The sequence below is a fragment of the Microchirus variegatus genome, assembly GCF_963457635.1.
Source record: "Microchirus variegatus genome assembly, chromosome: 14".
Taxonomy (NCBI): Eukaryota; Metazoa; Chordata; class Actinopteri; order Pleuronectiformes; family Soleidae; genus Microchirus; species Microchirus variegatus.
Genome location: NC_139815.1, coordinates 21,874,057 through 21,888,429, shown reverse-complemented (window position 1 = coordinate 21,888,429; position 14,373 = coordinate 21,874,057). Strand labels below are relative to the sequence as shown.

Below are 14,373 nucleotides of genomic sequence, written 5' to 3'. Positions count from 1 at the left end.
CTCAATTACAAAAATTCATTAAAATTATCCCTTAAGAGCTTTGCTAATATTTTCAATGGATCCTTGTTCAGGGTGACACTGACTATTATTATAGCAAACGTCAAGTCATTTCAAGATACTTTTTGGTTTTTTTTGAATAAAGTCACCTCACTGTCAAAGTGCATCAGGGCAAATGGATCATTTCCTCAATTTCAAAAATTCATTAAAATTATTCCTTAAGAGGTTTGCAAATACTTTCAGTGGATCCTTGTTCAGAGTGATGCCGACTATTATCGCAAAAGTAGATTCCTATAGGGTCATGATTTTGAAGACGTTCACCATCCATCCATTTTCTACAGCTTTATTCCACAAGGCATTCCTGAAAGTGTCGTGGTGACAATAATGATGTGAGGGACAGAGAAACCAGAGCGAGAAAGCAAGGCAAGCTTAGTTAAAGCTAAAAGAAGACATCAGTTACACTGACACCAAAGTGAAAACAATGCTTCTTCTTACGTCTCAGAACAATATTCTCTTCCATACTTCATTCGTCCAGTAGAATTCATTTTGTAATTTATAGCCCCGGGTAGGGTGTTTTCTCCACATGCTGCTCATCGTTTCCATCATTTTCACGAATGTGAAAGTGTCACGTTGACAAAGTGTGGGTCTTGTCTTCCAGTGGGGGAAAGAAAACCTTTTGGACAGACTCCAGACAAAAGGTTGACCAATAGTGGATTTTTTAAAGGCTGATAGAATAACAAAAGTTTGAAGCATGAGAAAGCCAGCAAAAGCACAGCCTTACAGAAAAGAAAATTCCAATGTCGTGAATGTCCAGGAACGTTTGCTGGAGGTTGATTTTCGTTTTTTTCTTGGAGTGGAAAAATGCACCAAGCAGTCATTCTGGTTAATAATCATCAGGGAGAAAAACACGTATACATATATTTTCAACAAAGGTGGCCATTAAATGGAGCCACCTTCAACTGTAAAGCCTCGAGTTTAATATTTCGACCAGCACCATATTGTTTTTTAAAAAGTTCACATTCTCACAAACATGCACACAAACCAATGGGGGTTTTCTCCTGGTGGTCATTCAAGAGAATACAGGTTTCTGGCTTCACTTTCTGGACCCTGGGACTACATCCATATTTTCATACACAGTTTATGCTAAAGAGCAAGGTGCTCGTCATAATTTTACATGTGTGTAGACATGTGTGGAATTAAAAACATCTAACCTTGGGTTTTTTCTATGTAAAAGTCACCGCACACCACTGAGTATCAGCATCACTGGTATAAAAAAAAAAAAGGCAAACGGGGTGGCTTTTACATTCTCAGACGAAGCTCTCCGATGAGGTCCGCTGCTTTCAGGAACTACTGTAAAACCAGCTGCGTATGTCATGAAAGAGAACCGACTGGGTCTTTATCACTGCACTCGGCTTCCTCATAGCCAGAGTAATGTTGATGTGAAAACAGTGAAATGACAAAAAATACGACCCTTTCAACTTTTCACCCATGAAAATACCTCACCCTACACTGCAGATCCTCTTGTAAACACACAGCGCAGTGGTATATACTGTTATGTTGTAGAATCAGTCAACAAACAGGAACTATGGGAAGTGGAAACTGTTTTATCCATATGCTTAATCTTAAAAAACATTGACCTTTCCTACAATGGGAGGCTGATCATCCAGCACACACACACACTCAGCAATAATTATGATAAACTGCATACTATTACATATATTATTATTCCTCTGCTCTAACACAGACAATTTACTATTTGAGGGACTAATAAGTGATGTTCTAGAATAGACAGGTTCTATTCCAAGTCATGACAACATGCTGACTTGTTATTAAATTGTCTCTGGCGGTGTTAACTCCTGCTGCAGTGATAACATCACCGTGTGACATCACTTTCAGCCTGATGCTGACTTTGATTTGTGTCCATTCCTTTTTCACTGAGGGAAACATTATTACACTCATCCTTTGATCTGACAAGTTGCCTTACGGACAAAGAGGAGTCGCTGATTAAATCCAGAATAAGGCAGTAATGGAACACAATGTTCCATTACTATCTGACAATTTGCCTCGGACGATAGTGAACCCCGACTCCTCCGCAATCACCTCAGTGCTTGATTCTACTTCTTTAGACGTTTAGCGATACCATGCACAGGTCAACAAAGGACACCGGCAAATCACAGACAATGGACAATCAGAGCGGACTGAAGCTAGTGGACGTCTCCACCCATGCAGGGGTCGCAAAGATGTTTATCCGAGAGAGCAAAAAACTCAGCTTCAAGGCTCTGAAAGAAGCCATGCAGCGTGGTAGTATGACTGACCAGCAAAACAGGAAGATAAAGGAGACCCTTTTCAAAAAGAAAGTTCAAAACTACATTGAGGCACAAGCCAAACCCTTAAAGGTTCAACTGGGTAAGAACCCTGTGTCAGAGCAAGACAGGGGGGAGGTACTAGAGAAGAGGGAAACCATGCTGCGCGAGTACGTGCAGGAACAGGAAGAAATAAAGAAACAAGTCTTTGTCGCTGGGCAACCAAAACTCTCCTCCTGGCGACTGTTGCATGAAGCTGGATATGCTCCACAAGGAGTCCCATCCTTCCAGTTTTACTGCTCTTTTAATCTGGAGCTAAGACAAAGAGTCTTAGGACTGTTCCGGCAGGCGGCGCGCAAGACAGTGATCCGATGTCGTGCAAACAGGAGACTGGCATGTTTGAAGACGCTGTCAAAGAACCATCCCAAAGTGGAAAAGAAGACTAGCGATGTGACAATCTCGCCAGATAAAGTCTTTCAGTTTTCTTTTCCTGATTTTTCTGAGGATGATGACCCACTGTCTCTCAGTAATTTGGTCATGCTGCCAGTGGCCCCTATTGATTTGACTGTCAATACACGTATTCCTTTCTTCAGGCTTCAGATTCCTCAGTACGACAAGCTTATGGGCTACAAGCCCGTCTCAACCTGGGAGGCATTTAACGCTTATATTCCCACGACTTTAGCCAGACCACTTCTCCCTGGAGCTCTGGATGAGATTGTGGACCGGTTTCCTTCTCGGGTGGAGGACGAACATCAGACTGAGACGATTGAGATAACTCCACATCAGACTGAGACGATTGAGATAACTCCACATCAGAACGAAACTATTGAGAGAACGCCACATCAGACTGAGACTATTGAGATAATGCCACATCAGACTGAGACTATTGAGATAACTCCACCAATGGAAAACATTTGATGGCACGAGAATCTACCGCCAGAGTTGATCAGAACATCAGTTTTTATCTTGAGAAGTCCTGGTTTCCAACAGCAACCACACTACGGATGTAACAGTCAAAACAGCACAGGAAGCTTCATTCACATGGAGGTGAAAGACACGCGAGTCCAAACAGAAGGCGGAAGATTCAACAAGAAGTCACATCGTTTAGCATTTTCATCTTAAAATGAAGAAATGTTAACTCACACCAATAAACCAAATGAAGCAGAATATACTAAAACTAAGACTCTATTTGTCTTTTTGGTCTGCACTCCTGTAGATCAAAGGCAGCCATGTAAATGCATTCATTATCGATACTGTGAATACGGTGAATGCCAACTCATCATTCACACTATTTGGCCAAACTGAATTTAACAAAGTAGGCTAGTGATCCACTTAGTTTGAGGCACAACCCTCCACAAACCTCTCCCTTTCCGCTTCCTCAAGTGGAATACGGTCAACTTGATGGTGACATCACTCCGAGTTCTGACTTCTGACCTCTGATGTAAATGGAACACACCACAACGGCTCGATTTTTGGAGCACCCCAATGTGTGAATACATGAAAATGCTGCAAGTGTTGGGCAATGGAATAAACATTGGGTTTTAAAGAGTTTGTATAATGAGATCTGATTGATCTGATTATTCTAATGTGAAGAATGTAGACTAACAATCAATGAAGAGACAACGCTGTGCAGTAACAGTGCTCTCATATACCATTTGGTGTACTGTACAGTCTACCTTTTATTCAATCAATATATTTTTTTGTTTTAAATATCTCATTATTATTGTTCTCCTTTGGGTTTGACAGCAGGTGGCATCCAAATTGTTGCATTGCTGCCTTCTCTATATACATTATAGATATTATAGCAACAATAACAACACGAGGACACAAGGGACTGCTTGGTTTGTGGCTGTTTGACGTGAAGCTTTGTATGAGAGCAGAATGCAGGCATTGAAGAAACACCGACCGCAAGCGAGTGACACTTTTCTGTCGCCCAATCAGTCGACTGCTGTTGGTCTAGCTCCACCCATACCACAACTCTGGTATCTCAAGGAAAGGGTACCAAAAAAATGGAACAGTTTGGGGCCATTTATTTTGGTACTATTCCTAATGGAAACGCAAAACAATACATACCAAACCATTCCACTCGAAGGAAACACACCATTTAAGGAGAACAAGAAGAAGATGGTGACGTCACACTACGTAGACATCAAAGCCATTTGACTTGAATCGGGATGACAGGCAGAACTTTCACATACCATGACCATCGGGGCAGTAATATGGCAACACCACTACTAACTCAGCAGTAATGCAGAAGAAGAAGGCAGTAAAGCAACATTACGTATGCAGCAAAACACCATCGACGCATCTAGATCCTTCAGAGTACAAATCCAAACACGCCTCGACAGGAAACCAATCCAAAGTCAACAACCAATGGACCCATCAGAACTCAAATTGATTGCTCATGTAAACTTCCCAACGAAAATTCCCCGGGTCGTGTTCCGCCAATACCTCGACAAACTCATTCCCAATGACTCCATCACGCGTGTGGCCGATAAACACATTTTAATGTGTTTATGCAAAGCCGTAATCCGTGAGCTCATTCAGTACATCACCATATGCCTACATCCCGTCGTCGCGGAGTGGGTCATAAAACACCCGCGGATAAACTCGCTTGTAGAGAGTGCCCAGTGTTTCTTCGGTATAGACGAGGGCTACATTCTGAATAAGATGAGGAGTGTCGTCGCGTGGTGTTTCTGCCACTTCATGAAGAAGAGATGGTTTCAATGTGAGAGCTTCAACCAATTCAACCGGTTGGTTGCTAAAGAGGTAGCAGCGAGAGTAAACTACGCCATAGCCAAAAAAATGGACTCCAACACCAGGCATTTGGGAGGCAGGTCTTACGAGTGCGACTGCATCACTTACGAAACCCTTAATGCCATGATTGCGCTGGCTGGTAAAAGCATGGAATGCATAGACGCGTGTTTATGCCACTGTGCGCCGCAGCGTAAGGAGGAGAGCAGCACCGCTGCCCTGCAGGACAAACAACAAAGAAAAGCCCTGTATCGGGTCATTAAGCAGGGTGACAACGAGATCATTTACACTACTTCAGAGGCAGCACTGATGGTAATCATGTCGGAGGGAACTGCAGTCCGCACCAATGAAGATGATGAAATCTGGAGTGAGAGCTCGTATCACGAGGCAAGCCTTTTATTCCAAGAAGGGAATAACACAGATGACAATGAAGACAATGATGGCAGTGAAGAACTCGAAGAGATTGACTTTCACAGTGGATTTTGAAGGGAATGGAAATTGATGGCGCTGAAAATGTTGATGATGAAGCACACCAGATTCATAACTGACATAATTATGTCGCTCTCCAGCAATTTTGTCATTGAGAGGGAACAGGATGATGCAGATGAACATCTGCGTGATGAAAAAAAATCACAGGTAAGAATCCATTCTTAATCAAAACTCTAAGTTTTGCAGCGTGAAGAAAATCTGGAAAAAGGATCTTCAACATGCCATTGATCTTTGGAGACTTTCTCAGCTTCTGCGTTGGCCACTTCTTCCAACAGGCACACGCCCCTTATATCATGATTGTATGAAATAAAAACTCTGGATATAATTATTTGCTCTTATGTCTTTATATATCAATCCATGAATCATCACACATTAAGAAGATAGCACCTCTCCAGACATCTCCCATACCGTTGCTATTTAAAGCAGTGTGGTGGTCATCTTTGATACTCCCTGACTCAGAATGTCAAGTATCCCATGAAGGCCTCTGAGTGAAGAACAGTACCCTCAAAAATGATAAGATTAATCACATTCTTCTTTTCTTGAATAACAACATCCATCTTTTTACCTCCTGATTTTCTTTGCCTGCTCAAAATGCTGCTCACTATTGCAGATCACCAAAACACCACTGTTTGGATGATGCTGATTCAAGCACTATAAAAGGGATTTATTACTTCTTAACTGACGGCCCCTACTCTCCACAAACACCGGTCGCGCCCTGCCAACAATTTGTAATTTGAACTCCCCTATCGTTGCTCAGCAAATGAGCCGATCCAAAGGAGTTTTAACAACACTGAAAACTCAGTTTTTTTGCTGCTGCTGCTACACAGCCATGCTGCCTGAGGAGCAATCTAACGGACTGTTTAAAGTCCTCTGTGTAAGAAGAACTCTGTGAAAGTCACAGAGAGGACATCGACAGTCTGACGCACACAATTACGGACGACTTAAACCTTCGAACACTGCACCCACCAGGACTGCACAGTGTTCCTCTAACAACAAACCCTGGATTAATTCTGACGTAAAAGGCTATCCTTAAGGAGAAAGAGAGACATTTTAAGTCAGTAAACAAGGAGGAATGTAAAGAAGCGGCTGAGGAGAGAGATCAGGGAAGGGGAAGGACAAGTGCAGGAGGAAGATAGAAGATGATTAGCTGCAGCAGAACTGCATCAGCAGATTTGTATCTGGAAATAAATAATATACAGGACCACAATGTTATAACAAGGAAAAAAATGTTTTCCAACTTTTAACAGATTTCTTCTTTTATTTAATAAAAGCAAATGTGCATTTATGTGTGTGTGTTTCCATCGACTGCTGTAAAATAAATTAGCAGGTCCTTCATAAAGATTAGCTCCATAAAACTTGCTTCCCATCTATTATTGTAGGAAAATATTTTTCTTGCACTAAGTCGAGGAATGTTGTGTCCACAGAGACATTGCAGTCAGTTTTTTTTTTTTTTTTTAATGTTTCCATTGCACTTATTCACATTTACCTTTTATTGATACCTGAACTTTTCCACCTCAATCAAGCATAAAACTTTGAAGTGACATTCAGTTACCAATGTGTATCATCCTGATTGGTGCAATATCAATCGAAAACAGACAAAGACAAAACACTTTTAAAAAAAATGTCTCATCCTGAGACAGCTGTCAGCCACATACTCGAGTGTGAATAGTCTTCACACAGCGTAAAATATGGTCAAATTGACAGCAGCAACAAATCTTTTCAACAAAAGCTTTTCAAAACTCATCAATTATTGTTTTTCACTTCAACTTGAGCTGACGGAAAAACAACAGCCTTCACTTGACAGTTGGATGAGAACTGTCTCCTAATAGGTTTGTACTGCAGTGCCACTTTCTGTTACATCCCCGATATTTACATATGCCAAAGAGCATATATAAATACTTGCATGAGAATGGGTCTGTCAGGTGTGACCGAGTTTCTGATCAAGCAGCAGCGAGTGAAGGGGAGTGGTCCACTGTCAATGCCACTCAGGGTGTCTAAAACAAAGTGTTGCTAAATATAGCGTCACTGACATGATTAAGACACTGCAGGGACCTGAGATTTTATGTTCCATCTTGCGCTGTCAGTTCATCATGGCCCCATTACTGTACGTGGGACAACAGTGTTGGCTGCACAGCGAAGGAGAAATTAAAGCTCACATAGAGTGGTCCTGTTGCACATAAATGTTAGTTATGGAGGTCTACTTACATATATTAACTTGTTTTTATGGTCAAAACCTCCTAGTTGCTGTAAACTAGCCGATATAAATCCTATTTTCTGACTGTGTTTTTCTGCTGCGAGATTTCAGAGTGAACTTTCACCCCCAGAAGACAGAGTCTTGTGATTGGCCAGTACTATCCAGCACATCCGTTCTCAGAAGCGCAGCGCCCCCCTCTGGAGCAGTGGATGCACTGCTCCTCATTATCAAAACATTGTTTTAACAGTGTTTAAAAATAGCTTCGTCACGACTCCCCGCCGCAGTCCCTTTTATGACTTTAAACCGGAGTCAGACCCAGAGTCAGAAGACACTGTTGCTCGTGAAACACCTCCACAACGGACGTTATATTTCTTCTGCGGTTCAATGTACGTAACCGGATGTTCCCGGACTACCGCCCGGAGCAGGACGATCGGTTGTTCAGGAGAACCGCTGCTTACGTAACTATTACGGGATTTTCAGTGATCTCGTTGAGCCCCGAGATTACAATAAAACACAACGTTCTCAGCAATGGCTGAACTGTTTGTTTCGAACCGTCAGGCTTCATAAACAAGGTAATGACGCAGATACACACCAAAAAAACAGCGATAATAGGAACTTCCGGTCTAGTTCCGCTTTAATCTTTGGAACAGTGATGCATCAGAGCTGAAGGCAAACTGACAGAATCTGGCAACAAAGTAAAGTATAGGCCAGGCACAAAGGCCAGAGCATTAGCATTCATGCACTTGTTCCCGAAAACCGCGTGGATGAGAACACAAATGTATGCAAAAAGTTCAAAGAAAGTTTAGACTGCACATCAGAGTGGGTATGAAAGGTGATTTAAGAGACTGCGAATGTGGCATTGTTATTGGTGCCAGACAGTCTGGTCTGGTCTGAGTATTTTAGAAACAAGAGAAAATATCCAGTTTGGGGCAGTTCTCTGGGAAAAATGCCATGTTGATGCCAGAGGTCAGAGGAGACTGACCAGAGTGGTTTGAAATAATAGCAAGGCAACAGTAACTCAAATAACCATTTCGCTACAACCAAGGTGCATAGGAGACCATCTCTGAACACACAACACATCAAACCTTGAAGCAGATGGGCTACAGCAGCAGAAAAATAAACTCCTCTGTCTTTAGTCAATCTTCTGTGTGCCTAATAAAGCGGCTTATCAGTGTTTATTCCATACACAGTATGGACAACAACTGCCCCAAAAACAATGACGGTAACATTTGCACAATTATACAATATAATGTATCAAAAATGTTGTTGTTTTTTTAATTCATGCCCATTTCTGTGTTTTTTCCACCCACCACTGTTGAGTTAATAATGTTCCTTCATTGAGCTTGGCAGTAGGTGGATCTCGTAATTTTAAGTCCAGGTCACCACACAAAACAATAATGACTTCAATTAACAGTGATTGTAGCTGCATGGAAAACAGCAACAAAACAGCATTCTTAATGAACAGCAACAAGCGCCGTTAATAATCGTCGTTTTGTTGCCGTTTTTCCATCCATCGTCGTCGAGTCGAACAATGCCAGTCCACACACATACTTCATCTCATTTGCGCCACTTTTCCAGCGCAGTAAAAATGCAGGAGCTGGAGTGACGTTTCAGTGACATCACTGTGAATCGTCCTTTATTTGAATCTCTTTCCATTGCACTCTTTGTCAACACAACTTTTCCACCTTAATCAAGATTTCCGAAATGTCTGTGTTTCCATGCAGGTTTTTTTTAAGAGGAAGCCAAGGCAGGAGAAGTTTCCAGGACATCTCCTGCCAGCTCCCTATATTATTGTCCAAGAACACACCAAAATTATTCAGAGAATTTTCCCAGGGCCTTTGGGTCAGAGACCAGAGATCTCTTACCTCTGACTCTAAGTGTACGGTAAAATTGACACTTATCTTTGTCCTGACCACAAGATTCCTGAGGATTATTTTTGAAATCTACTGCAACTTTCTGACTATGTGTGTTTCTTTATTGTCCCTCAGTAAAAAAATGAGCACCCTCTCTAAAGGCCACATTATACTTCTCCGACTGCGTAATGCGTTATCCGTCTGCGTCACCACGTAGACCACTCAAGCCTTTATACTTCTGCGTCGTGGTGACGGATAGGCGCTGCAATTTCGCGCCCGATCAGTAGGGGTCGCTGCGCAAGGTTGTTCTGCATTTGGCTACAGTGAGCAATGGCGTCCGAGGGAGAAAGACTGTTTTTGTCGAAACAGCGGCTGTTTGTCACTTTTCTGTGTCCCGGAACGCAGTTTTAAGATAATTTGAGGCGAGAAATTGGCCATTTAGAGTCTAAACATGTGCTGTGTGTGTTAAGATATGACGTATTTATAGTTCGGCAGCGACGAAGTCGGCGGTGTTTAGCTCCGCCTTCTGTGGACGCTCGGTGCTCACTGTGAGCCGGCACAGAGCAGCTTCGCTCGGCCTGTCCTGAGGACCAATCGCAGCTCTTGCCATCTCCGTTGTCCCTTGACGGAGTGACGGACACTTAAAAAATATTCCGTGCACCCGGAGACGACGCAGAGGCTCTTCGACAGGTTCTGCTTCGACGCAGAGGACTCTGTGTAGCCTACGCAGAGCACTTTACGCAGAAGTATAAATTGGGCTTAACTCCTGCTGTTTTCTTCTCCTCATCCTCTCTTCATTAAGTCTCTGAGCACTTTCATCAGACATCCCGACTGTCAGTATCCCATTCTGGATGTGTTGGTTTTTTGCTGTGTCGGCTAAAAGATTCAGCTTCTTTTGATGTCTCTTTGAAAACGAGTCCAGCTGCAGCGTTGCAGAACACACCACCAATGTCATCACCGTCATTGATAAAGAAGAAATAAATCCTGTAAAGAGATAAAACATAACCCTTCTTACCTGACAGACTCCGTTGATGCACATGTCAAAGGCATCTGCTCGGCATCGCGTCCCATCGAGCACCTTAGGGGCGAGCTCCACGGTGAGGCTTCTCCCGTTCGCCTGGCACTGCAGGGCACAGGGAGCCAAGGGGTTGTAAGGTGCGGGGACCCACTCATAGGTGACACCCTGGTACTTGATATCATTGTGGGCTGAACACTGCTGGGCCCGGAAATCGCCCGACTCTGCAGGGCAATCCTAAAGGAAAGAACAACGAGTCAGTAAACATAATTACAATGGCATTCAAAGAGACTATAGGTAAGAAATGTATTATATTTACTCAGAAAATGACCCTGATGTGTCATCAGCAATTAAGGAAACATGTTAATTTGAAATACTTCCTTCACTGGTTTTTGGGTTGATTAATTTTTATATATACTACAAATATTTTTCTGCTGTCTATAAACTCTTTATGTTTCAGTTTAGTGTTTTGGTCTGTCGTCATCGTCTTCTCACGGGAGCCGCACATTTAGCAAGGAAGCCCAAACCGCCCACTCTCCAACAACTTCCGCCAGCTCCTTCCAGAGGGATCCCAATGCGTTCCCAGCCCAGCCGAGAGATATAATCCCTCCAGCGTGTCCTGGGTCAGCCCAGAGGTCTTCCTCCTGGAAGGATATGCCCGAAAAAGGCGTAGAGGAGCCATCTCAACCAGATGCTCCAAAGCAGATGCCTGCAGCTGTTCAACTCTGAGCTTTGGGTCGATTGTTTCACTCATTAATACAGTTTATAGCACTTTGACACAAGAGTTATCAGTAGACTATGCACAGGGGCTTTGGGTCAGAGGATGAGAGTAGAGTGTAGTATGTGACAGAAATTAAAAATGTTACCAAAGACTAAAGGCCTCTCTACCCCTCTCAAAAATGTCTTAACCAGAGGAAAAGAAAACTGAGGGACTGCAGTGGAGAGGCATTCAAATATAAATGGCTGAAATTGGAGAGGAAGTTTTATATTTAGGTACTTTTACCTTGTTGTCACCCCCACATGTAATATTTCTCTGATGCTGCACACACACTTTTATTTTGAATCTCCATCTGTTAACCAGTATGGGTACCACTGTCATAAATACAGCTCCATGTTTCTGTGCTCCAGAAACTTTGGCAACCATGTTTTGAACTGTGAATTTCATGTTATGCACAAAAACACAATCACGTCAATCAAGTCCAACCCCCAATAACCATGTGCCTGGTATTTCTGCTGCTACACAAATTAATAACACCTGCTCCATGAGCTTTAGAGCACGAGCATATACGGTATAACCTACACATACACTCTCAAAATCATAGAGCAGCTAATATTAACAAATGAGTAATAAAGAGCAGACTCACTGTATTGCTGCAGGTTCGGTAGCGGATGTTTTTTCCATCGCAGCTCCTGCAAATCAAGGTCAAAGATTTAAACAGAAAAACGCTGGAGCACAAATGAAAACCAACAGGTGATTATAGTGTTTGAACAATGTGAAATGATCGCGACATCTGAGCAGCCTTAGTACATTTTTAGTACAATTTGACTGAAAATATGAGACAGAAATAGATATTTCCTCATGTGTTTGGATGATGATGATGCTGGTGGGGCAACTTTGTTTGAGCTGCGTTCTCGAGAAGGCGATGGGTGAGCTACATGTAAAATGGTAGTTCCTATACAATAAATGAAGCTTTACTTCACAGAAGCTTCTCCCCCGAAGAATGTAGCGAGCAAAGTTACACAAACCTCTACATCAGAAGAGCAATATAACCGTAATCTGTAATGATGATTTATTAAACTCAATGATGTGACGCTTTTTCACATTATGCCCCATAACGTGTTGCGAAAAATGTCAATAAGTTAGAAAGAAGATGCATGACAAGGCAGGTTTTTCCCACTTTCCTTCTCCCTCTTTTTTTTTTTTTTCCACCTTTTTCACTCGGACGCAAACTGCAGGTAAATTCTTTAAGTGTTAAGTAAATGTGACAGATGACTTCACACACGCAGAACCCAGCCAGCGGCTATCTCAGCACCTTAACCGAGCTCCAGCTGGCAGAGCCCGAAATGTCAAGTAAAACTGAACCCAAAGAAACATGCGCATGGTCTCTCTCACACACACTCACTCACACACACACATTGTCAGAATGGACCCGCGCTCTGTGTGAAATGTGCCACGGCAGAGCGTTTGTTTCCCCATGACAGCACAGACACGCTGGTAAAACCCGTTCCACCTTGTTAGCAATAATAACAACACCCAATCGCTCGGTGTGTGTTAACTGCCATAAAGTGCACATTTCCCCCTGCAGGCTTACAATAACATTAGACTAAACTGGTAGCAGCTCATTTGTGCCAGTGTAAAAGCAGATACGGAGCTGAGAACGACGCTGCCATTCAGACAAGTTCCAAGTAAATCCAGGCCCAGACAGCAGGCTCCATATTAATGGTCCATTTAGTAGTACAGTATTTTTCCATTGAAATGCATGAATTACTGTTTGTGTGTGGGTGTGCATCGGTTTGTGCATCTGTGTGTGGGTGAACTCTGTTTTCAGGGTCTGGGAATGTCTGCAGCGTTGGCCATCAGTCTTCCACTAAGCTCACAACACTGACAAGATAACGGTGTCGGGCTGTCGATGGCTTTTCCACACACATAATGTAAAAAGGGGGGAAAAATCACAGCAATGTCAGAGGAATACTGTGAACTTTTTTTAAAGTTTGTTTTTTATGCACAGCTGCTATAATGTAGTGCGTTTACCCTAATGCTTTCTCTTCTCTTCATCACACAAGCCACATACTTATGAGATGAAGTGGTAACCATCACCATCCACATGTTCAAAATGTCTTTTATCGCCGTTGATTATAGAAGTTCTTACAGTAATTGTGACGGAGTGCAGAAATGCTCCTGTATTCACAACTTTGAGCCACTTACTTGCGTCACCACTGATGTTCAAAGGCCTTTAAAGGGCGAGAGAGACACAGTCTGGCAACCAGAGGAAGCAAAGACGAATCTGTCTCCAAAAGAAACACCAACTTCTTATGTGTGTGTGTGACGTACTTGTATTTGTTCTTTTCTGGCACAGACATTGACCTTGTCAGGACCAGGAGTCCTCATGCAGACCAAAACCTGGTCCTGATGAGGCAGAACCTAATTTCTGAGGAACCGATTACGTTTAGAGCTAAGATTTGATTTGTGGCTAGATTAAGGTTTGGGTTGGAGATTAACTTGTTATGGTTAAAGTTTGAGTTAATGCTTTGTTTAGGCTGTCCCAATGAACGGAAGTCAATGCGAGTCCTTAAAAAGGACAGCTGTGTGAATCCGCGTGTGTGTGTGTGTGTGTGTGTGTGTGTGTGTGTGTGTGTGTGTGTGTGTGTGTGTGTGTGTGTGTGTGTGTGTGTGTGTGTGTGTGTGTGTGTGTGTCTCAGTAACCCTGATCACAGCTCTCAGCATCTGGAAATGATCGGGCTCCTGATTTCTCTGGGAGATTCACTCTCTCGTCATTCAAGACAGTTCAGGAGAGCAGAGGAGCGAGTCCACTGGGTTTGTCTATGCGTCTCTGTGCTAATTAACTGCAAGGCTGAGACACACACGCGCATGCACACACACACACACACACTGACCTCTGGACATAATAAGCAAGAGCATGCGGTAAGTGTTTGATGTGTGTATTAATAGCCTCTTCTCGCTGCATGAGAAAGTCATATGTTTGTCTGTACTAATTAGTACATTTTAATTATTAATTCACTCACTTGTTGCCTTGAAGTCCAATTTCC

General features: G+C 42.7%; 1 protein-coding gene across 1 annotated transcript in view; it reads right to left on the bottom strand.

Annotated features, from left to right (window-relative positions):
• The window catches only part of adamtsl3 (ADAMTS-like 3), a 177,100-nt gene that overhangs the window by 63,671 nt on the left and 99,056 nt on the right, over window positions 1–14,373 (bottom strand). The window contains exons 5-6 of the mRNA XM_083901045.1: window positions 11,970–12,015; window positions 10,606–10,842 (exon numbers count right to left, since the gene is read on the bottom strand). Of these exons, the coding sequence (XP_083757171.1) occupies window positions 10,606–10,842; window positions 11,970–12,015 (283 nt within the window). The remainder of the gene's footprint in view (window positions 1–10,605; window positions 10,843–11,969; window positions 12,016–14,373) is intronic.